Source organism: Manis javanica, chromosome 5, assembly GCF_040802235.1.
Source record: "Manis javanica isolate MJ-LG chromosome 5, MJ_LKY, whole genome shotgun sequence".
NCBI classification, from domain to species: Eukaryota; Metazoa; Chordata; class Mammalia; order Pholidota; family Manidae; genus Manis; species Manis javanica.
In genome coordinates, this window is record NC_133160.1 from 86,298,232 (window position 1) to 86,323,310 (window position 25,079).

At 36.9% G+C, this 25,079-nt stretch overlaps 1 protein-coding gene and 1 long non-coding RNA gene across 2 annotated transcripts in view; one reads left to right on the forward strand and one right to left on the reverse strand.

Moving 5' to 3' along the window:
* Positions 1-2,766, reverse strand: part of ARHGEF38 (Rho guanine nucleotide exchange factor 38) — a 129,230-nt gene extending 126,464 nt beyond the window's left edge. The window contains exon 1 of the mRNA XM_017666313.3: positions 2,438-2,766. Coding sequence (XP_017521802.3) covers positions 2,438-2,633 — 196 coding nt within the window. The 5' untranslated portion in view covers positions 2,634-2,766. The remainder of the gene's footprint in view (positions 1-2,437) is intronic.
* LOC140849582 (uncharacterized) overlaps positions 1-13,379 on the forward strand; it is a 38,566-nt gene extending 25,187 nt beyond the window's left edge. The window contains exon 3 of the long non-coding RNA XR_012131633.1: positions 13,222-13,379. This is a non-coding gene — a long non-coding RNA (uncharacterized lncRNA). The remainder of the gene's footprint in view (positions 1-13,221) is intronic.
* The last annotated feature ends 11,700 nt before the right edge of the window (positions 13,380-25,079 follow it).

A 25,079-nucleotide genomic window follows, 5' to 3' on the forward strand; every position in this document is an offset into this window, starting at 1 on the left:
GTTAAGATGTGATCCCAGAGGCATCAAAGAAAGATCTTAGATTTTCCAGAACTTGCTTGCAGAGACAGAGTGGTAAACTGTATTACTCAAATAGCAATACAGCACTAAGAACAACCGGCTACATAATTTGAGGCTGCTCTCCAATCTTGGAAAGCACACTGTGACCTTCTGATGGCTTCGGGCCATCTATCAGTGGGCTCTAACCAGCTCAAGTCTTTATTCAGAGCCTCCCAGGGAACTGCCAGTTCCAAGGTGGGCAGAGAAAAAACTTTTGGTATTGTGATAAGAAAGAGCTTATTAGGATGATTTAGGACCCATCTGCCTAATAACAGGCATAGTACAGACCAGAGTGCAGACCCACAGAACTGATTGCTTTGAACATTAATGAGAAAATACCTTCTGCTGTTGCCAAAGCAGTTACAGAAGAATCATACTAAAAGCTCTATTAGACATTAAATATCAGACTTGGATTTTATTAAGAGTTACATCTAAAAATGTTGCTTATCAGGGGGTCAGCCTGTCTTCACAAATGCAATGTGTTCCTCTACACTCCCTGATGATTTTTCTCTGGCACAGACAATTCTAGGGACGTGGGTTAACTCCTGAGTCTTTTCTTCCACTTTCAAAGCTAGGACCCAGCAGAGAACAGGGGGGCCACAATCCCAGCGGAGTGCACGGAAGCCTGAGCTCCTCGGTGAAGCAGCTAATAAACACCTGCTGTATTTTCAGCCACAGACTTATTTTTTTACTTAAGTTTAGGAAGTGAATAGCAAAAAGTAGTTTCCATTTTTATTTTGCATGTGAGAAATTTGGACCAAAAGTGCTGAGTTAGTGAATCTCAGACAGAAGGAACATGTTCTTAGGGATAAAGCAGTGGGTTTTCATGAGTTTCTGTATGTGCTTTCTTCATCAAAGGATAAACAAGAGTTGATATTGATTAGTCGATTAGTAAAGTTGGATCAATAGAGGGCAAGCCCTGTGCTATCATTATAGCACCCATTATTCCTAAAATTAAAAATAAATACTATTTATTGAGCACATACCATGTGTCATCCAATATATTAGGTGTTTCATGTAATTACATGATTTCATTCTCTCAACAACACTATGTGGTATGTTTCATTGTCCCACTTTCATAAATAAGGAAACTGAGGCTCAGAAATTTTAAGTAATATGCTCCAAGTCTTATAGGTAGTAAGTTGAACAGCCAGGATTGGAAACTGAATGTGTATGACTCTAAATTCTTTCCAATGTATTCATCACCTTGAGAAAAGTTAATTTCAAAGATCAATACCCCTGCCCCACGTTTTAAAGGATAAGGCTTGACTGTGCATTTTAAACCTGAGCTATGAAAATTGTTTAGAAGTATTAAATCATAATGGAATATTTAACGATTTAATTTAAATGCATTTGATTGAGTTTATTTAATCTAACTAATTTGCATAACCAAGTCCAAGCACATTGTTGGGAAAACAGACCTGCTAAGAGCACGTTGATTGCCTTGGCCTGTCTGGCCTCAGCCTGGTCCCTCAGCCCGGAGTGACAGCACTCTGTGGGCTTGTGAGCGCTCAGGCACAGTGCGCTCAACAGGAGAGATGGGTTCTGGGGCTCACATGACATACTGCAGAGGATACTTAAAACAGTGCCCAATATCAGTGTCAAAATGGAGCTTACTAGAACAAATGACCTTCAAGAGAAAGAGGGGAAAAGAGTGGATGGGAAGAGAGAGATATTCAGGGCCTGAAGTGGGATGTGTTATGATAACTGTGCTAAATATCTTACAACCAACAAAAGTACACTAAGTTATTTCCTCAGAAGTCATTCAATCTAAGCATGCTAAGCATCTCTTACTTACCATATTTGGATGTTATTTGATTCACTCTAAAGGAATGAATACCAGTGTGATTTACAACAAATCCTATTACAGCATCCTGATGACTCTAACATTCTTTTTTTTTTTTACGTACCTGATTGTAGTTTCAAGCCCCTATTTAAGACAACCACAATCACAGTGCAGGACAATTACCTGGATAGATCTCATGGTGTGACACTGCACACCTATCTGTTGAGGTGAACTCTCTTTTGCAGGTTTCTAAATCATTTGCTTCCTAGTGCTTCCACTTCTTAAATTGGGTAGAGGAGAGAAAAGGAAGGTGAGAAGGTAGCAGAAAAAAACACTACCCTCACCAGAAAAAAAAAATATTAAGAATAATTCAGAATTTGCTCTTGAAACACCTAATAAATTTTTCCTATAATTTATGAGAAACATTTACTTTCATTTTCTGATTTTTTAATTTAAAAAAGTTTGTCTTCCTTATATAGGAAGTAATATTTGATTTTCTCCTCTGCCTGAAAGTGATCTCTTTGCAAATGGAAAAGTAGGAGAAACAGAGCTGGGAGTGCAGTAACCTGGGACAATTGATTTCCTGTTGGTTACCTTGTAATTTCTGGTTGTATTCGGTCCTGTCAGACTGGCTTCTCCTCAAGGAACCAGAGTGGTCCCCAGAAGCACTGCTCTCAACCACAGTGTCCGTCTTCCTTCTCTCCAGCATATAGAGCCTGGGCCTCAAGAAGGTCAGATTCCTTTTCTTGGTGCCCATGCTTTCTTTCCCAGGGGCTTCCTTTGGCTCCATCCAAGGCAAAGACAAGCTTTAGAAGCCTGCAGGTGACGGCTGGTTGCTGGTGTGCCTCAGGGTGAGAGGTAAAGCCACAAGTACCCCGTCTAACTGCCCCCTTCTAACTGAACAGCCTCCGGGTTTACCTGGCTGCGACTCCACCTTCAGAATCCCAGAGCTCCACCCCTATGAGGTCATTCTTTTTTATGCCGAGAATTCAGCAGGGAAGCTGCCACCTGTTACCTGAGAGACCTGCAGCACAGAGCTAGGCAAAGCAGGGACTGCGCTGTCACATGCCACGGAAACAAACAAAACCCCATTGTGTAGGGTGAGAGCTGGGGGTTGGGGCAAACGAAAGAGAACAGGGTGTTGCAGGGAGGAAGAGGAGTGCTCATGAGTGTGGCCCGCAGCCTACAGGTTTGGTGTGTGCCCATGGGCATGTACAGGTGCCCTGGGACACTGCAGGAGGCCGGCTGCCTGCACTCAGACATGGGCTTGTGTGTGACCTTCATCTACAGTCACCTGCATGTGAGCCACAGGCTTAGTGTGGGGCTATGGGAATTTGCATTTGCCTCATAACAGTGGGTATAGAATCATTTAAAAGCGTTATTGCATGTCTTCAAAGTCATGCTTCCACCTTTAAATACCTAACATTCAAAGATTAGTTACTAAAAACATATTTGCAAAACGCTGATCCACATTCCTGAAGAAACAAGCTTTCACATTTAATTGGGGTCTGGCAGCAAGCACCAGAGGAGGTAATGTCCACAGAGGCCCGGAGGTTTTTGATTTCTCCCTTTTACCCGTGTCCCTTGCCTGAAATTAATCCTTTCACAGTCCCAGCCTTGTCCTTCTGAGCCCTGGTCCTTAGGAAAATAAGCAATATGTCAGCGTGTGATTTCTGGGAGATCTTTTCCCCATCCCTTCCACAGATAGTGCCAGAAAAAGGCAGCTCCTCTTGGGAAAATAAGAGCAGGAAAAACGTTTGAAACAGGAGATGTGTAGAAAGTGGAAAGGACAGGAGCAAGATTTGGGAGAAGAAAGGCAAATAGTGACGGGCCTGTCATTAATTTTTTTGAAGTTGTTTTTCATTATATTTACTGAGATTTCTCAAGGGGAAATTCTCAGAAGCTCTGGGAATGTGCTGAGTGTTTTGTATGCCCTCATTAAAGAAAAGAGACCCTCAGGAGGGAAATAGGTTTGTTTTTATTTTAAAGGTACTGTCAAAATTCAGCTTTGTGCTTGCTGCCTATTCTGAATTGTAGTGAACTCTTGTTAGACAAGGTTTATAAATGAAGAAAAAGAGATAAAAAAACATTTTTCCAACTCAAGATGTGTGGGCTGAATGCAATTTGCATAATTAGCTTAAAAAATAAATGACAAATCTTTACCCACTATAAAGACATCTATATATAGCTTGGCATATTAAATGGCTTTTATTAATATAATGGATAGTCTTTTTTTAACAAGCCCCCCCAAGTACATTTAATAAATGCTTTTAAAGGCATATTCACTGCTTAGATATAAAATGAGCTTTTCTGACTCATGTTAAGACTGTCTCAATTGTATTCTAATATTATAAATATATGTTTATATGTATTTATACATACATTATATATAAATGTTATATATATACACACATTATGAATACATGTATGTATTCACCTGGTAATTAACAGAGATATACTATTTAGATATAGTACCACTGTAAAATTGTACAATTAAAGCTATAGATAGGACTTGGGGGAAATATGGGGTTAGGGACACAGCACTCAAAAACTTTGTCAGTGACCCATAAGAAAAACAGAGAGGAAACTAAAAAACCATGGTGGCATCACTTTACATTTGGCAAATGGTTAAGAGCTGCATTAAGACTCTAATAATGAAATATGGTACTTTATACTGGAAAGGAACTAAGGGCTGCTTGGAATCTCACCAGTCACCATGGTGGAGGGAAAGGAAGCTATAGCAAATCACACATTGGTACCTAACACTTCTCCGAAGTGGGCTTTAGAAGGTTCACAGCCTATGAGTCATAGTGAAGTGATGGGAGAAGCAGCATTTGAAATCAGATGGACACGTATGCCAGCTGATGGGGATGAGAGTGGCTCATACCCAGACAGTGTAGTGCAGTCATGAGTAATTTTGGAGGGTGAACATGTGTGAGTTTTGTGTATTCCTTTGTGGTTCAGGCCATCTGGATACCGTTTTCTGCATTCACCTAAGGTTTCAAGTGGATGAAATCACCCATCAGCAAATGTGAAGTTGTGTTATGCTCAAACAGTTCCCTAATATATCAATTTCGTTGGAACAAATTTATGTTTTCAAAACAAGCATTATGACTGAACTGATTGTAGTAGCTTTATAGTATTTTTAAGTTCTGTCAATTGAGAAGATACATAACATAGTTACTATGGATTCAGTAGTAAATATGTATATTGTTTATTCATAATAATTTAAAAATAATAGATAAATTCTTTCAAAACTACTTTTTAATCAATTTATGACTGGGGCAGCCACTGTTATTTGCTTTTTCCATATTCATCCTCTCACCTCCCATGCCATTCTTTGCCAACAGAACCCTTTTTTGTTCAAAGAAGCAGTAGGTCTGGCCAATCATAATGATAATTTTGTTCCCTATTTTTCCAGTTTGTCTTGCTGCTAGGGGTGGCTGTGTATTCCCAGTCCTGGAAATGAGACCTCAGTGATAGCCTGCCAGAAATGGGGGCAGTGTGTTGATTCAGTAAAAGCTTTTGCTTCTCTAATAAAAGGTGTTGTCATTGCCGGCTTCAACCTTCCCCCTTTGCCCAGACGTGATCTCAGTTATAGTTCGGGGAGCAGTCACAACACCCTGTGTCTGTGAGAAGGACTGAGAGAACCATGGGCTCTAATACCACTGAGCTACTAACCAATGCCAGTTGCCATCCACCTTTAGACTTCTAGTTATGAGGGTAAAATGAACCTGTCTTCCTAAAACCATTGTTAGCTGGAGTTCTCGTGAACACATTTCTAATGGATTCAGCAGACAGACAATGCTAAATACATATATGGATTCCCAGATCTCTTGCTTATCCCTTTTGACCCTTTTTAAGCCAATGTTTAGAAACACCAGCATAAAACATGGTTTAGTTTTTCTGGAAATTAGAACAACCAGGTTAGAGAGATTTATGTGTTTTGCCACGAGAGAATTTGCTAGGACACAAATGAGACTGGAGGGACAAGGCTCCTAACATGTCTGTTTTGTGTTTTATGGAAGAGGCCCAAAAGTATCTTAATACAAGGATTTGGTATTAAGTAAATAAATTGTTGCTATTAAGGCATTTAAATTAATTTTATTGGGAGCAATGCACAAACGGTTGCTGTTCATCATTTTAAAAAGCACTAGGCAGGGAATCCAAGATTTAGTTTCAATTTTGGCTATGACATAAATCAACTTCATGATATTACCAGTGGCATATCTCTCATGGTCCCAATTTCTTCATCTGTAGCATGTAAGGGTGAGTTAGTATTTAGTGTATTCATTGAGTATCTTCAATTCTCCATTTAGGCACATGGGAGTATTGCACTGCCCTGTACCCTTTCAATTTAGATGTGGCCATGTAACTTGCTTTGGCCAAAGAAATTGATTAAAAGTGATGTAGTCACTTCGGAGAAGTGTTAGGCACCAGTGTGTGATTTGCTATAGCTTCCTTTCCCTCCTCCGTGGTGATTGGTGAGATTCCAGGCAGTGTCTGCTCCATCGGATGAGTCCTAGAATGGCAATAACTCAGAGCAGGGCCTCCAACCACCTGATAATGGCTGTGTTGTTTGAGAATGAAAGAATACTTTGCTGCTGTAAGCTGCTGAGATTTGATGCTTTTATTTCTTATTATTTCTTAAGGATAGCTTAAACTACCCTTGTTGATGTAGCATGTAGATTAAATGATACAGAAACCTTTTTCAGGTCCAGCATTATATGATTTCCAGATTCTAAGACCCAAAGTCCCTTTAAGCTGTGAACCTCCTAATTCCAAAACAGAAATCACATTTCTTCAATAATATCATGAATAAACTGGATTAGAGGAAGGAGAAGAACTTATGTTAGGAACTTAATATAGGAGTCTGGGCAAGAAATGCTTTGAATGTGCTAGTGGCGGTAGGGATGGAGAAAAATTGATGAATTCAATACATTTTGAAAGTTGAGGAGACTAAACTTGTATGTGGCTCAACTGAGATGCATGAGTAAAAAAGCCATAACAGATAGACTCTAGGTATTAAGATGGAATAATTGGGAGGATATTGGTGCTGTATGCCAATATAGGACAAGGAGAGAGTCAGTTTGGTGGGATTGTCAAGGATTCCATTTAGGATACATTATGGTTAAGATGCCTGCAAGTTATTCAAGGGAAGTGTCAGGTAGGTGGCCTTTGGATTTGTAAATTTGGAGTCACTATTTAGATTTCAGATGAAAAAAATTGGAAATAATCAGACTATGCATAATATTTATAGCCATGGCTTAATGAGACCAGTTTAGGAAGAAAATAAATCCAGAACATAAGGACCAAAATCAAGCCCTGAAGAACACTTAAGTTTAGAAGTGGAGTTGAATGGAAACCCCCTCAAGGGAGACAAAGAGAGTAGCCACCAAAGTGGGAAAAAGCTGGAGCATTTGGCATCACAGATGTCCAGAAGCAAGTTTTTACAAAAGGAAGGGGTAGTTAACCTGGTGAGGGGCAAACAAAATGAATATGGAAAATAGCTCTTTTAACTTGGCACAGTGCTGATCGTTTAGTAACTCATCAGGAGGAGTGTCAGTAAGAAGGTAGAGGTAAAAGAATGGAAGAGAGCGCATTAAAGGAGGGAAGGAAGCTGAAACCGGGACGAGCACCTCTGAGAAAATATGCAGTAATTTATTACTGCTCAGCAATTACTAAATGTAAGGATTATGTCTAGGTGAATAGTGTGTAAGGTAGAATCATATCCATGTTTTTCAGATACAGCAACGGGTTTAGTAATTTTGCCAAGATCATACCTGTAGCAAATGATGTAGTAAGGGCTCAACTTCAGGCCTCTTTTGTAGTGAAGTCCTTGTTCCTAGCCACTCTGCTGTATGCAAAGTGCCTAGGAAACTGCCTGACATACAGCAGGTGCACTACAAACACACTTTTCTTTTCTCCACTAATGGCACCCAGGAACAGTTCCTCGTTACCTGTCTTTTAGTTACTGGGATGCATCCAAGGGATCTGAAATTTTGTCAACATTTCAAGTGATTTTTATGCACAGTTAAACTTGGAGAATTTCTGCAAGCATTCTCCTCATCTCGTGTCTCTCTACTCCAATTCGTCTTGCCCAATGCTTCCTGAATCATAAATCTGATCGTGTCTTTCCTCAGATTTAAAAGCTTGATGGATTGCTTCCCACTGCATGTGGAAGGAAATCCAAATATTCTTTAGGCTTCAATCAGACTGTCCAGTTTCATTTCCAATTACTTACTCTTCTAGTTATTGATTGCTGAATAACAAATCTGGTTGCTTCAAGCAGTAATTATCATTGTGTTGGCTCTCACAATTTCTGAGGTCAGGAATTCAAAAAGGCCCAGCTAAGCAGTTCTGACTCAAGTCTCCCATGTAGTTGTAGGTAAATGTTGGCTGGAGCTGAAATAGGCAGTCAGACCAGTTGTGGGTTGACTGGACATCTTTCTCTCTTTCTGTAGTTTCAGGACCTCTTTGGTCTCTCCACAGGGGCCAGTCCAGCTTTCCTTCTCAGCAAGGCAGCCTATGGGAAGTCAGATGCTTACACCATGGCTCAGGGCTCCAAAGGGTAGCATCCCAAGAGAACCAGGCAGAAACCATATGATCTTCTGAAGTTACATAATGTAACCTCCACCATAGTCTCAAAACCTCCCCAAGTTTAAGGAGAAGGAACATAAACCCCACCTTCTCATTGGAAGAAGTATCCAAGTAACATAAGAATAGCTTACACAGTGGCAGAAATTGCAGTGGCTATCTGCAGAAAATGCAGTCTGACTCATGTGCCCATTGCATACTTCATATTCTATTCTCTTTTAGGGTAGATTTTGTTCCTTTTACTTGGAATTGCCCTCCCCATCCTGTGAAATCCTACTCATCCTTCCAGACTCAGCCTACATAACCCCTCCTCCATGGTATTTCTCTCCTGTCCTGAGAGCCTGTCACTCACACCCTCCTCTAAAACCACAGAGTTGCATACCTCTACACTGCAGAAGCAGCTCTGTATATTCTGTGGCTCATTTGACTGGAAGCTCTTCCAGCTTTTTGCCCTTGAAGTCCTCATGACTAGTGATATAAGAGCCATGGGTGCTTGTTGTGGGGGTCGGCAGAGCAGCTTAAGGGCTTGGGTAGCCTACTAATTTATGGGGAGAGGTTTAGCGGCAAGCTGCAGTATTTTTCTCTCTCTTGATTAGTATGGTCTTTCCTGAAAAAGGAAGATGTAGATCTGGAAACAGAAAATCAGAGAATATTACTTCCTCAAAGATGAGGTCATTAATACATTTGTGAGATGGCCATGAAGCCAGCTTTGAGAGCTCCCTATTTAACTATAAATTGTTCACAGTGGCCCTGCTATCTTGTGGTTGTGTTTTTATATTCCCTGCTATGCTTCCTGAAAGCAGCAATTTCTGTTCATGCACTGACCAAGTGGCGGCATAATCATCCTGTCAGCAAACAATGGATGAGAGCTGAGGTCTGCAAAGGGGTAAACCTTCTAATGTTTTTATCCTCTTGACTAAAGTAATTTGAACAATGATATATGATCATAGTTGGGCCTTTGTCTCAGGTGTAATGAATCACCCATTAAAAGATTTTCAAGGTTGTCGAGGGGGAAATTTATCTTGGGAAGAGGAAGAATATTTGCAAGTGCATGGGATAGCCTGGCTGTGATCAAAACCGCTACATAAGCAAGAAAAAGTACCATTGGAATCTTTGAAAACTATCTCTTTAATGATGCCAGTATCTAAGTAAGAGCTTCGGATTCAATTTCTAGTAGTTCATGATCTTTCAGAATTCATTTAACAGTTTTTCCAGCAGAACAGAAACTTGGGTCAAAACAACTGATGTAAGAGATAAACTATTCTCATTTTCCAGAGAGAACCCAGAAGATAATCTTTTTTGCCTCTTCACTCCAATTTCTCCCATCTTTATTTCCTAAAATATGGATCTAATTGGTGTTAACTAGCTTCTAAACATGAGATAGAACTTTAGATACTTTTTATTTTAGTGGTAGAACAGCCAGCTTCCTATGTCTTTCATTATGGTAATGAGTAATTCAGAAAAATAAAATCTCAATATTATGGTTGAATATTTAAATTTACATGTCATTGTACCATATTTTATATGCAGGACTATATGCAGCAGACTAATACTAGACAGCCATTAAATGATCCTAAAGACTCAAATTAAAAGACATTATCCTTTGTTCTTCTACCTCCAAGGCATTTTCTTTTTTATTTCACTTGGTTTATATTTGTGCAGAAACCCCTTTGTTGTGAGAGCTCAGTATTGACTCCAAGTAGATACTTGCATCAGCTTGGAGGTGAAAAGCAGTAGTTGCACATGACTAGGAGAAAGAGTGTTATTTTTTTAGTAAGTACAGCAGGGACTCGTGTAAATCACTTAAGCTAAGAAGCATTTTTTATGGATTGAGTGACTTTGAAAAGCACATTGGCTTCTGATGTAATCATGGATCTTAGCCTCATTTTAATTCTGAGATTTCTCTATGAATCTTCTGATTTTTGTCCTGGTGTGGGACAAACCATTCAGCCTCTGTAATTCAGTTTCTTCACCTTTCAAGGCTGAGATACAGATTGGGTTTAGCATTTTGTAGGTCTGTTTTGCTACTCCTTCAGAAAATATTATTACAGTCAAAATTATGGTATCCGTAGCAACCATAACTAGGTCAGTTTGCACTTGGAGTAACAAATAACAGCAGAGAATCTATATCCTTTTCAAACCATCCTCTGTGTTTGCAGTACTTTGTTAGGCTGCTGAAAATTAAGTGGTTTTGCAGGAAAAGGAACTTGTAGGATCTGGGGGAGTTGTTTTTGTATTTATCTGTGATCCACACACTTTGAAAACTACGTGCAAATTAGACAACATAGAATGACTTTACTTCACCCAACTGACATGAATATTTGAATAAAGATTTTTAGTAGTGAAGCTTTAATTATTTCTTTTAAAATATTGTGATTAATGTCTACTAAAAATAACCCCTAAAGAGTTCTTATCAAAAGAATTGAAGTGACATGAATATATCTTCTTTCCACTTTGGTCATAGCTATTATTTTCCCCAAAAGGTAGTGTTTTCTTATTAACCCTAAAAATATTCATTGTTCCTTCCCACTCACCATTTAAGTATTTTTATCTAACAGTATGTATAACATGATATGGTTTTTAAATAGCAATTATATTTATGTACATATAATTTCACATTTAGAAAAACCTGAACAGATACATACATGGGCAGTGGACCTGGAAGGGAGAAGGAGGGAATTTTCCCTTTTTATTTTAAACATTTCTGTGTTGAACATTTTCAAACAATTTATCAGTTACTAAGTTCTTTATAGAAGTGAATGCTCCTTAAGTCGCCCAGTCAAAATACTGTCTCCTCTCCAAGTCAAGTAGAATAGCATTAAGAATAGCTACTATTTATAGAGCATCTACTATGTGTATGCAGTTTGCATACAGTAGCTCATACAACCCTCAGAACAGTCCTGTGAGGCAAATAGTATCATTCGTGTTATACAGATGCAGAACTGAGACTGAAGGAAGTTGCCTAACATCACCCTAGATCATCTGGTAGAGGGCAGAAATGAGCTTCTAGCCCATATGTCAGGCTCCCAAACTGGTGCTCTTCCCATCAAAGCACGTTTTCTTCATAAAAAGAGTAGTTTTTGCTTTTTCTGTAGTCATTAGTGGGTGCTTCTAAAAGAAAATAATGCCTGATTGGTAGAGCCAGTGTACACTGAATTAGGTTTTCAGCCTTAACCTACATATTTTGCATTTTAGGAAACTTCAAAAAAGCATAAGTGATTGTGGAAGGTCATCCAGTGGGTTAGTTGGAAACCTAGAACGAGACTGTTGTCTCTTGATGCCAAAATTCCTTTTGCTCCTCTTCCTACATGTTAATCCCAACACAATTTCTCCTCTAATTCACTGTTGCAAGCCGTGGCATAATTTGGCTAGACTCTGGAAGGCGATTAACTCCCGTGTGGGCCTCTCCCTCCTTTCCTGGAGACTGTATCTATATGGAGTAGCCCAGAGCAACCAAAGACAAACTCAAAACACATGTGCCCTTTGGTTTTATATGTGATAAATTTCGTTCTAGTATCAGTATAAATAATGTATAAACAAAGTATGCCAACTGTTTTGGGGTGGGATTATAAGGCTGGATTGTAAAGAAACAAAAAGCTTTTAGAATACAAGTGGGTTGAGAAAATAGAAGATTTTACAAGGCGCTCATAAGAGAGATTTAGTGAGACCATAAAAGGCAAGAAAGGAGAAACAGTTCAGAGACTCTGGCCTGGGAGTACGTACACCACAAAAGAGAATTTTGCGTGGGAAGTTCAACAAGCAGACTGTTCAATGGGATATTCAATCCAGTTGGGTGCAGACTATGGGAGAGCTGCTTTAATGTAATACCAAGGAAAGAAATTTGATTTAAATAGAAGGAATCTAAACTCTGACAGATTATGAGAGAAACATTGAGTATATAATTATGGCAATATGTGTGACTTAATGTGTGTCAGGGGAGATTGGAGGGGAGTGGGGATGTTCAAGGGTAGGTAGATGGGTATCACAGTGTGGGTGTAATTTAGAATTCTAACGTCACAAGAAAGCTGTATTTGTAATTGTAATGACAAGGTGAATGAACCAGCATATACCTATGTACTTCATCTTATCACTTTTGTTGGGACTGATTTTGATTTTAGTTGCATGAAGCTATTGATGTCATTTAAAATATTTATTCTGAAGATAAACAAAAATGACAGGTGAAGTTGCTTAGTCAGTCAACGAATACTTACTTGCTCTTTGCCGGACAGAATAGGAGGACTACAGACCACAATTTCTCAGAATTCTGATCTAGTTGGGAGTTGCCAAAACAACCTCAGGTAGCAGTGATACAATGAGATACTCTGTATTTCTGCTGACTTTGGCTACATTTATGTAAGTGTTGTGACCTTGGCGGTGCTGGTCACATTTGTTTTAAATAAACACACATAACTCTGTCCAAAGCAAATTGGATCCAGAACGTAACAAGGCTTTGTATTTCATCATGAATCATCAAACCATAAGTTAAGCCTTGTATGGGGATTCCAAAACTTTATATTTTCCTGAAAAGTATGCACTGGAAACATGCAATTTACTAATATTATGCCTTCTCTAGTCTCTTACCTCATCACCTCTGTGCCTCTCTTTAGCTGATTCAGTGTTTCCCCCTTTGATAAACACTAATTCCTATAAAAATATAAGTGCAAATAAGAGAAGGGTAATTTTTCTCAAATTATTTAAGGCTACCATATAGTTTTCCCCAGACTTACTCAGGAAGAGTCCAGGATGACTGGAAATGCTCATGTTAAATTGTTTCCTTCTAGGTTTCTCTGGTCTACCTCCATTGTGAGTCTGAAGGCTTCTGAAAATGTCATCTCTGTTCAACTTTCTACTGGTGATTTTAATGATAGTATTTGACATTTTTCTAGTGTTTTGTGCTGACATTTATCTTTATTGGAACTTTAGTGTTTCTCAATTAATAAATCACCCATTTATCAAATATTGCTTGGGGTGAATTTACTTCTATAACCATCTTATTTCATCCATTACTTATAAATTTTTCACAGTTTCATTTTTAGACAATAACTATTCTCGTATTTTAAGACTTTGTAAATCTCCCATAGACTGACTGTAGCCTTAGAAATAAAAGGTGATGTTTAAGGATAGAGGTTAAACGTTATAAAAGTCACAATGAACTGGAGTGTGAAAGCAGGCAGATGGATAGACCCACCTGCTCAGAAAAAGGAATGTCTCTGGTCAGGCTGCCTGCAGAAACCCTGCCTTGAGCAGTCCATGAAGAAGCAAGGAAGAAGTTACTTGCCTAGCTCCCTCCCTTCTCTTGTTTTTCTCGGGTCAAAATTTGCCAAATGAGAATTAATTTCTCTTCATTTCTGGATTTCATTACCTTCACTGGTCCCCAGAAGATCTTTCAGATTAGGTCACATCTTTCCAAATTTATTTAGCAACTCTTACCTCTGGTATACATTATTATACTAGTCTAAAAATTACTGTTCTTGCTACTAATCCAGGCCCTTACAATTTGTTCTTCACAGAGTTGCCAGAATGATCTGTCAAAAATGCAAATTATGTGCTATCAATTCTAAGCTTAAAACCAAGCCCTGTTTGATCTGGCCCCTTTACATCTCCAGTTTCATCTTGTGCTACTCTCCTTCCAGATTTCTTTCAATCTGATGCAATTTAGTGGAGATTTGTTTTAATTAATGTGTTCAGAACTTGTGCTCCCTGAATTTGAATATACAGTGTTTTTCATCATTTTGGTAAGTCTCTGACATTCTTTCTTCAAATATTGCATATTCCCTTTATCTCTATGTTTTCATTCTCTAACTCCTTTGAGATACATGACAAATTAAGATAATCTATTTGTGCTGCATTTAATTTCTATTTCTTAATTTCTGTCTATTTGTGCAGCATTCTGGCTAATTTCTTCAACTCTCACTTCCAATTCACAAATTCTCTTCAGACATATCTAATTTTCTATTAAACTCACCTTTGAGTTTTGAGTTTGAAGTGATTCAAAAAATAATTTTGATCCTTTTCAAATCTGCTGTCTTTCTGTTTAAAATAAGGTTTCATTTTTTTCTCACATTGAAGATTCTTTTTTTTTATAGTTGTAATAGATTTTTAGCTTACTTATTTTTATTCTATTTCATCTTTTTCTACTATCTTAAATTCTTAAGCCTGCATTTGCTCTAATGGCTTATTTCCTTGTATGTTTCATGATTTTGGATTCTAAGCTTATTTTAGTGGGTTATTTTCTATAGAAAATCTTAGTTGAAGGTGTCCTTTTGCTAATTCTAGGATCGCCAGGGGTGTCACAAATTGTGTTATTTTCTCATCTTGGAGGCTAACAAACTTCACATGTATTTTCAATTTCAACTATAAATCTCCAAATTCATGTGAGATCAGGCCAGTAGTTACAAATTCACAATGGAGATTTTTGCCTCTTAGAGCCCAGGTCAGTCATTTATTCACTCATTCAATAAACTTTGGTGGTTCCTGCTATATAGTAACATTGTGTTAAGGTCTAGGGATAGAGCAGTACAATGCTCCTACTCTCATGAAAGTTATATTTTGGTGGAATGTCTTTGTGTTGGTGGGGAAAACTTCCTAGTTGTCTAGCACATACCTTATTTAAAAATAAGTAAATATGTAACACTACTCATCATTTCTATGTGTTAAGTGGCAAAGAGAATTACAATATCTGGTCTACCACATTGCAGGAAGTACATTTCCCCAGACCGCTAATGCTCCAGCCAAAGTCTCCTTTCTTTTACCAAACACCCAAACTCACTTTTGCCTTTTGCCACAAGTAGGAATTTCTTTCTACTTTCCCTAGAATCCTGTTTTGCAGATCTTCACTTTGATGGTTTCCTCTTTTAGGCTGTGTTCAGATCTCACCTCTTCATGGAGACTTCCTTGGACCACCTTGATCAACTCTTTCTCATTTATTAATTACCTTGTTTTATTTATAGATCTATTGCCATTTGAAATTATTGTATGTATTTGTTTACTTGTTTATCATACCTATTTCCCACTAGAATATAAACTCCATGAAAGCAGGGATCTTTTCTGTCTTTGTTTATCACTGTTACTTTAGGGTTAGGCTATCACCACCTTAATTCAGTCTTAGTGTCCCTATTCCTAGAATAACCAAATATTAGGTCATATTTTTGCCTGCATGATAATAACTGTTGAATAAAATGCAACTGTGTGTGTGTGTGTGTGTGTGTGTGTGTGTGTGTGTGTGTGTGTACATGATGGAATTTGGTGTAAGATGTGATAGAAAAAGAAAAACACATCACCAATGATGACATATAACAAGACTTTAGATTTGGATTCTAGATTATAGACTTTGCAGGGGTTGAGGCATAAAATAAATGACACCAGGAAGACAAAACTGGAAGGTGGGGCATTCCACGGGATAAATTGTCTGGCTTCTTCAGTATGAGTCCAGTAAATCTTGTAGCTGGCATCTTTAATAATGGTGCCTAAGGCTTGATCCCTAAATGGCAGCACATCCGGTCATTGGTTCTTAGACTTGTTTGTTTTATGCAGATGATAATTTAACTGAGTCTCACCTCTAGAAATATGTGCATCTGTTCCAGTAAAGCTTTGACGCAACATGTATTTGGAGTGCCCAAAATGAATAGAGGGCTGACAAACCTAATTTTACACAAGTTGTGTTAACTGTTTTTGCCTACTTGCTAATAAATGTTGTTTAACAAAATGTGAGTGTGTGCGTATGTGTGTGTGTAATAGGATTTGATTTAAGAACTGTTTTCATTATAAACCTCTCTATCTCCAGTTATTGGTAACTATAGAAACCATGAGAAATAGCCTAATAGTTTTAGGTGATTAAGTTTCTTTAAGGTATATATTTTTTAGTTACTTTGTTAGAATAAACAGACAAAACTGGGTACATCTAACTCTACCAGTGCATATATGTAACCCTAAAAATAGTTTACACATTTCCAGAAGTACATTGATTATACCAAATCCAAATCACTACCTTTCTTTTAATCAATAAAAAACTTCTCTTAAATATAAATGCTGACTTACTAAATCCTATTTCACATTAGAATATAACTTTTAATTTTTGAAATTTCCTTCTTTGGGATGATTTATTCCCCAGAGTACAGTCACCAAGGTCTCTTTTCCTTGTACATAGAAGAAAGCACTGTTTTAAGTGTAAATAGAATGGAGAACAGAATAGTTATAAGACTGGTAATGTCTCCATCTCTTCAACTTTTGATTTGAAGACACATACTCTACACACTATCCACAAAAAACACAAAGAAACAGACTTAAATATCAACTCAAAAGGAAGAAAACTAAATATCTGAAATACCATCTGATTTTAGTCCCAGGCAAAAGCAGTGATGAGTATTAGGACAATTATGGAAGCTCAGGATAGAACAGAAATGAAAGCTTTTCATTTCTTAAGTGGGGGCTGAGCTATGTTACTACATCAAAGCATTGGGATTTCTTTTTAAACACCTATCAGTAGGGGACAGCTTCCAAGGCCCTTCTCCTTTTTGTCAGTCTAAGCACTCCTGTAAAAGAAAGAGGGAGATCCTCTACTTTGGTAGCTTCAGGACCTCCTAGAAAACAATGGCTTCAGGTTGGCACCAAAAATGCAACTCCTTAGATCAGAGTACATTCTTCCCTCCCTCCCTCCCTTCCTTCCTTTCTTCCTTTCTTTCTTGTGTGGTGTGTAGGTTAAGACAAGTTATTTTCTCAAAAATTCCTGTGCACCCAATATATAAAATACATAGAAGAGTAGCATGGGTCTATAAGGCAAGCTAAACTTTTATTATTTTACTAATTGTTAGAAAAGATTCCATCATTGCAGAATCCAAGGAGCACATTCTCAGAACGCTGTGGATCTTTTTAAGAATGGTCACAACATTGAGTAAATTCAATCTGGATAGCTTGAAGATATCAAATATTTTAGACCAGATTTAAAAACACCTGCTTGACAAAAATCCCAAGACCTTTCAGCATGTGCCTTAGAAAGTTAATGTTGCACCTTTTGTATCTAGCCCCTTACATTTCAAAGCAGGAGAAAAGCTATCCCATTAAGTAGATAATTGAATAAAGGAGAATCAAAACATAAACAGAGGTTGTTTATATTTCTTTCTGTATTAGATGGCAAAAATGACATGGAAATGCATTACTTGCTAACATTCATATAGAGTATAAGACGCTCTAAATATTTCTCATGGGTCATGGCATGTAATCCTTACAAGAACCTCATGAAATAGGTACAACTCTTGTTTTACAGAGAGGGACACACAAGGTTAGGGAATTTTAAGCAATTTTACAATAATATAGTATAGTGATGGAGTCAGAATTCAAACTCAGATGTAAGTTTCTAACTATTATGCCACATGCACACATTATTGGGAAAGAAATGCTTTTTAAAGAAATTCCATTCTAATTGGTTTGGCCTAATCAACTACTCATAATTAGGGTACCTTCCTTGCCCCCTGGCAAGGACACTGACACTGACACATTGTCAAAAATGAATAAATACAGTTATTACTATGATTTGCAACAGATAAGTAAGTCACATACTCACTGATCATGTATTTCTCACCTGCGAAAGAAGAGAATAACTTTTAAAATGCTAGAACTTTACTTTCAAACTCAAAACAGGTACTAATACTAATGAAGAAAAATTCTAATAGCCTATTTCTAAACAACATTATTGACAGAGAAAAGGTCACCTTGATTGATAAATGCTAATCTTTATCTGGCTGCTAAACAATGGTACAAAAAGCAAAGTCCTTAAACCAATAATAACCCAATCTCAATTATCCATCCCAGAAATCTCTTAAAGTTATGTCTTAAAGGTTATCCAAAGGTGACCATTTTAAATTAAAAATATGTGCTATGTTTTACAAAGTTGTTTGCTCAAAGTTAAGGGCAGAAAAATATTGGAAGTTTTGACCGCAAGCAGAAGTATTCAAATCTGTAGAGCAGTTACATTATTTTTTTTCAAATGTTTATCCAGTCAATTAAAATCCAGTGACATGGTTCTCCTTTATGAGACAAGCAGGCATTTCTTATATTTAGTTTTGACCTTTAATTTAGAAACCAAAAATTAGAGTTAAAATAGTCTAAGGACATTAAACTATTAATGGATATGTTTATTACCCAACCCTGCCACTGAAATTTATCATGACTTTTCTAATGATTATTAGATATTTAGATATATAATCTAAAATTATAATCTAATGATTATAAAATAATAAAATGTTCATTATACATATTATTGAAGATATGGTAAAAGATAAGAAAAATTAAAATTATCTGTAATTCCAAGACCTAGAAAGAATACTGTTTTTTTTTTTTTTCAACAGATAGGATATCCATCTGGTGATTTCTCAATTTGTTTCTCCATATGCATTTCCATACAAATATGCACTATAATTTGCTGACTTGTGCTACTATTTCAATTAAGAATATGTAATGGGCATAGCTTCATGTCACATATTAACATGTATAATTTATATAATTAGTTGTCTCAAGTTAGAATTTGAATATCCCCATTTTTTATTATAAATAGTATGACATTAAACATCCTTGCACATACATCTTTGTGTGCATGCACTTCTTCCCACCTTTCCGTAGACTAGAACGATCTTTCAGAAAATTAAAATATGATTCCAGAAAGTCTAGTCTATTAATCCAGTATTATTTTATAAATTACTTGTTTATAGTTACAAGGCATCCTTCCTCTGAGCATTTTGAGCAGTTTTATGGACATTAAAACTTACAACTGTTTGATCTGTCCATTTTTTAAAATGACAGGAATGAAAGAAAGTGGCAGGAAAGAGGTTATTGAGTAAGAGGACAAAGAAGGAAAAAAATGCTTTGTGCTTCATTCTTTTAGTCCTGCTGTTTCCTTTTTTAGAATATTTGTCTCTGCCTTGTCTACCTGAATGAACCTTATTCAGCCTCCTGAATGTACATTCAGCTGTCACATCACCTCCCTAGAAGCTTTCCATGTTCTCCTCACATATATGTAGTGGTTCTATGTGTGTACTCTCTCAGCCACTTTTTACAAATCCTAGTTCTTTTGTTTGTATATATTATAATACATTTGGTGTCACAGCAATAGTATTTTGTAGCTCTGACTTGTTTAATGGAAGGGACTCAAAGACAAAGCTTTTGTTCTATTTATCCCTGTATCTCTGGTGACTGACAGAGAGTTAGCATATAAAAATCGCTCTATAAATGTTTATAGAATGAAGCAATAAGTGAATGGAAAAACCTAGCATTTCCAAAAGGAGATTGTGTTTACTGTTCGAATAGTTAGGGACAAGGGGGAAAGGTTAGGAGAGTTTGTTACCTAGACTCTGGACATTTTTGGCCTGAAGGGACAGAACAATAAAAAGAGAAGAAGGAAGAATGAAAGAAAGAAAAAGAGAAGAGGAATTCTATGCCTACAACCATAAAAGCAGCCTGCAATGGCTCTCCTGGTCTGCATCTAGGGAACTGATATACAATCTGCTCAATTAAACAGGCACAATACAAAGATTCAACAGTGCCAACAAAATACATCATACTAGCAAACTTACGGAGGTTTTGATCCTAGGTAGGAAGTTATTCATCTGGATCCTTTGGAAACATTTGCATTTCCCTTTTCCTTTCACAAAACTTAACAACCAGCAAATACTACAGCCTAAGGCTACCCTGTATCTGGCTTTGTGTCCCTGCCACCCTGTCGTGTGCATGCTTGACTGCCAAAACCGATGTATTGTGTAGGTATTAGTATCAAGGGGCCCATGAATGCTTCCATGAATGCTTGTTGTGTTTGTGCCTGTGGAGAATCTGTATTAATAAAGCTATGGTAATATAGCTTTCCCTAATACTTCTTAATGACTTTGCTATTTTTTATAAATTACTTAACGGATCATATCTGAAACAAAGAGTCAGTTCATATTGTATCTGCAGTCACCAAATATTTTGCCATATTTACTGTGTTTGTTCTGGAAAACTATGACTTATGATCAGTCAAATTTCTTCTCAGCATGTTGGGCAGAAGGAATACTGAGGATTCAATGGAGGCAACAAGCCTCCCTTTCTCTTTTTTCAACCCAAGCTATGCTCTGTTAGAGAGATGAAAACCTCTTTTGAAAACACACATAACAATCGTAATGCTATCAACAAACGGAGAAGGCATGAAAAGGGTGGAGAGGGTAGTTTACATACAGGATTATTTTTTATACCATGTTATCCTACACTTTGCCTCATGCTTCATACATGTCTGCAGTGTTTGGATTTGTTACAAGGAATATATATTACATTCATAATAAAAGCAAAGACATAAGATATACAAATCATAAGACAAGCAAAGTGGGAGAAAATTAATCACAAATGTGAAACAGAATTAAAATCTTTAACAATATCATAATGGAAAGAGTTCAAGCAAATTGGTAAGGACACCAACACTTCAGTTATAAAATGTGGGCAAAGGTCATGAACAGACGGAGGTGGAAGACTGCACAGAAAAGGAAATGCAGTCGATGGTTCTGCTGTGACGGGGCACCCTTCTATCTTTCTGCCCAATGGATAGCAGAATATTTTCTTCTAAGCCATGATCATATTTACTCTCCTGTTGAAAATATTTTTTTCTCCATTTTCTTATGAGATTATTTTAAGTACTTCCTACCTTTTTTGAGAAAGAAGTTAAAGTATCACAAGTTGAGAGCATGTTAATTAAAAAACAATATGTGATTGTTGGTAATTGAACATAATTTTCAGAAGAGAAGAATGACAGAAGCCAGATTTCATGGGCTTAAAGAGATAATGGTGGGAGACAGCTGCAGTATAAAGCAGAGACCATATACTCAAGATGCTTGTCAACCTAAGGGAGTGAAATGTGACAGCTAGGAAGGGAAATGATTATTAACTGATCCATGCATCTAATAGATACTGGCTGTGTATCTTGTTTTGACTTTTTACCTTTCTGTTGCTTTTTTTTAATGCTTTTCTGAAGGGATGATCCATGTAATTCACACTCACAGAAAATTTGAAAAGTACAGGAAAGTGTGAGGAAATGGAAGAAAAGATGTGACCCCAAGGCTCCACCACCCAGGAACAGTAGTGATGGAGAATTCTCTTTCAGTGCCTTTAGAGGATACCTTTATTTTTTTGTAAATGTATGAGATATTGCACTTCCCCATACATTTGAGATAAGAAAGACCTATTTTCATTTCGTGCTATTTCTGTCCCTTTCCCTCCAAACTGGTGGTGTTTCTGCAATGTAATTCTCTTAAAAATTTTTTTGTCTTCCATGAATCTTATTGGGATTTGCCTCATTAGACAAAAAACACACACAAACCATTTTGGTAAGTTCTTCTCTATCTTAGGCTCCTGCTCAGACTGCCAAAGAACAATACTATATGCTTCTCAAAAGCCCATTGTTTGACAGAAATTTTCCTCTCAGAGTTTCTGATGTTTTACCAAAGGATTTTACAGTCTTCCTCAACTTTATCTTTAGACCACATTTTACAGAGGGTAATCTGGATTTGATGTTTGCTGAGAAGCTATTTCTTAATTTTAGCATCATTTTTCTCATCATTTATCATTATACATCTATTATCATTATATACATATTCACTGATACTATGTCATATACATATGTATATGTAAAATAATTAATGCCACAGCATACCCGGTTTCCCATATCATCAAATATTGTATAAAACAATGTTTGGAGTGACTACTTTTATAATATATGCTGTCCTTCATCTAATTATTTCTCAGGCATCACACTGGGGTAGTAGTTTCCAAGTTTTGTACTCATAAACCATGCGTTGAACAACTCAGGTGTGCATGTTTTTTTCGAATTTCAGACTTTTTCCTTAGGTCAGCTTCCTAAATGTAGAATAACTGGATGAAAAGGTATTAACACTTCATTACTTGTTAAATACTGCAGTGCTGCATCTCAAGGACAGTGAGTTATTTTTTACCTTTGGTTTCTTTCTTACCTCAGGCTTTTTACTTTACCACCTTTTTTTCCACCCCTCTCAAAATCCGCCTTTCAACCTTTCTCTGGTTCTTTTTTAAATTGTGATAACCCTGTTTCTCTGGCTCTTCCTGCTGTCTGTGGCACTCTTCTTTCCAGCTCAATGATCTGCCACCACTTTCTTTATCCCAATACATACATATTATGAAGGAGCCAGTATCATGCCATGTAGGGAGCAGAGTATTCCTCCAATGTAGGAAATAGGTATCTACTTTTGCAGGGCAGTGGAGTGGGTGGTTACTTTGTTTTGGAGTTTAGTTTATTGGCATTGTCAAACTAGGATTAAACCAGTTTTGTTTTTGTTAATGGAACAGGACTATTTTCAGTTGACCATAATATATGCCCACATATCTTCACCTTGAAAATGGAACATTTCAAACGTTTAGGATGCGTTATTCCTTTTTTTACATTCACCATTTTCACACTGCTGCCAAAGGCTTTCTCAGCATTAGTACTGACTTGGTCTTCAGTGCATGCTGGCTGCTTTTGCAGAGGGCTCCGAGTCGTAGCTGAGCTGTTTGCTATCAAGTCATCTGCCACGAAGCTGGGAGAGCACTACTGTGGTGGACCAGATCACGAAGATACATTGAATGGTGGTTCAGGCATCCATGTGGCCAGGTCAGGGGCTGGAAGAAAACAATAACAAAACAATCCTTCTGTTGGGGCTAATAGAATGTTAAATTATAAATGCTTCAGGGAACTTTGAATTTAGGTGTCCTTATTATGTTAAAATTTGCTAATAAAAAAGCCTAGTAGATTTAGGCATTGAGCACCAATGAGTGCTAACATCACAAATGGAAACAGATAGGAATTATGTCTTCCCAATGAAAGAAAACAATTTGCCATACATAAAGAATTTTTAATATAAATCTTAGTTTGTAGGAAATACCAATAAAGAGAAACATATAAATTACACCAGAAGTCAAGAAAATAGGACCTGATTTAGTTAGCAAAAGAATTACAAGAAAACACAAGTTGCAGGGGAAACCTGAGTCTAAGATATATTAACTAATGTGATGTTAAAACTCATCTGGATCCTAATTCAAAAGAACTGTTAAAAGATTATGATGTATCTGAGATAAGTGAAAACTTGTCTAGATATTGACTGACTACATAGTTGATGATCTGGAGGAGTTATTAGTTTTGTTTTGTTTTGTTTTATTGTGATAATAGCATTATGATTGTGCTGAAAAAAACAGTTCTTAACTTTTAGAGATACATACTGACATACTAATAAAATATATGACAGGAATTTGCTTTAAAATAATATGGTGGGAAGGGAATGAGTAGGAGTATAGATTAAATAAGACTACCATGAATTGATAATTGGTGAAGCTCAGTGATGTGGGAAATTGCTTGAAAGAATTATGTGAATAAGATAAGAAATAGTTTCACTATTGAAACTCAGGCAGAATTTACATTTCTCCTGATAAAGAGTAACATCTTTGAAGTTTAGTGGGGAGAAGATGAGAAATAACTGCTTGGCACAACTGTGTTTCAAGAGTGAGGGTAAAATAAAGATATTTTCAGGTCCATGACAATTAATACAACATGTATTTCATGAAGAAGACTAAAATCTAGAGGGAAGGAGAGGCATATAAGAAAATATAGTCAGCAAAAAAATAAACCAAACAGTTTGTAAATATAATTAAAAATTGATTGTAAAAATAACTATTTTGGGTTTAAATGTTCAATGAAAAAATGGCACCATAACAAAGTTAGAAGTGTTGAGTGTTTAAAGCATGGTAAAGTCTTCTCTTTCTGAAGGAAATGAGAAATACTGAATAACTTTAGAACTTATTGGAGAAATATATATTTGAGTTTGTTAGTTAAAAATGTAAGAGTACCCATACACAAATGTAAACTCAAAATGGATTAAAGACTTGAATGTAAGTCATGAAATGATAAAACTCTTTGAAGACAACATAAGCAAACATCTCCTGAATATAAGCATGAACAGCTTCTTCCTGAATGCATCTCCTCGAGAGAGGGAAACAAAAGCAAAAATGAAATCATGGGACTACATCAAACTAAAAAGTTTCTGTACAGCAAAGGACACCATCAACAGAACAAAAAGGCATCCTACAGTATGGGAGAATATATTTGTAAATGACATATCTGACAAGGGGTTAACATCCAAAATATATAAGGAACTTACATGCTTCAACACACAAAAAGCAAATAACCCAATAAACAAATGAGCAGAGGATATGAAGAGACAGTTCTCCAAAGAAGAAATTCAGATGGCCAACAGGCACATGAAAAGATGCTCCACATAACTAATCATCAGGGAAATGCAAATTAAAACCACAGTGAGATATCACCTCACACCAGTAAGGATGGCCAGCATTGAAAACTAAGAACAACAAATGCTGGTGAGAATGCAGAGAAAGGGGAACCCTCCTACACTGCTGGTGGGAATGTAAGCTAGTTCAACCATTGTGGAAAGCAATATGGAGGTTCCTCAAAAAACTAAAAATAGAAATACCATTTGACCTAGGAATTTACCCAATGAATACAACTTCTCAGATTCAAAAAGACGTATGCACCCCTATGTTTATTGCAGAACTTTTTATAATAGTCAAGATATGGAGGCAACCTAAGTGTCCATCAGTAGATGAA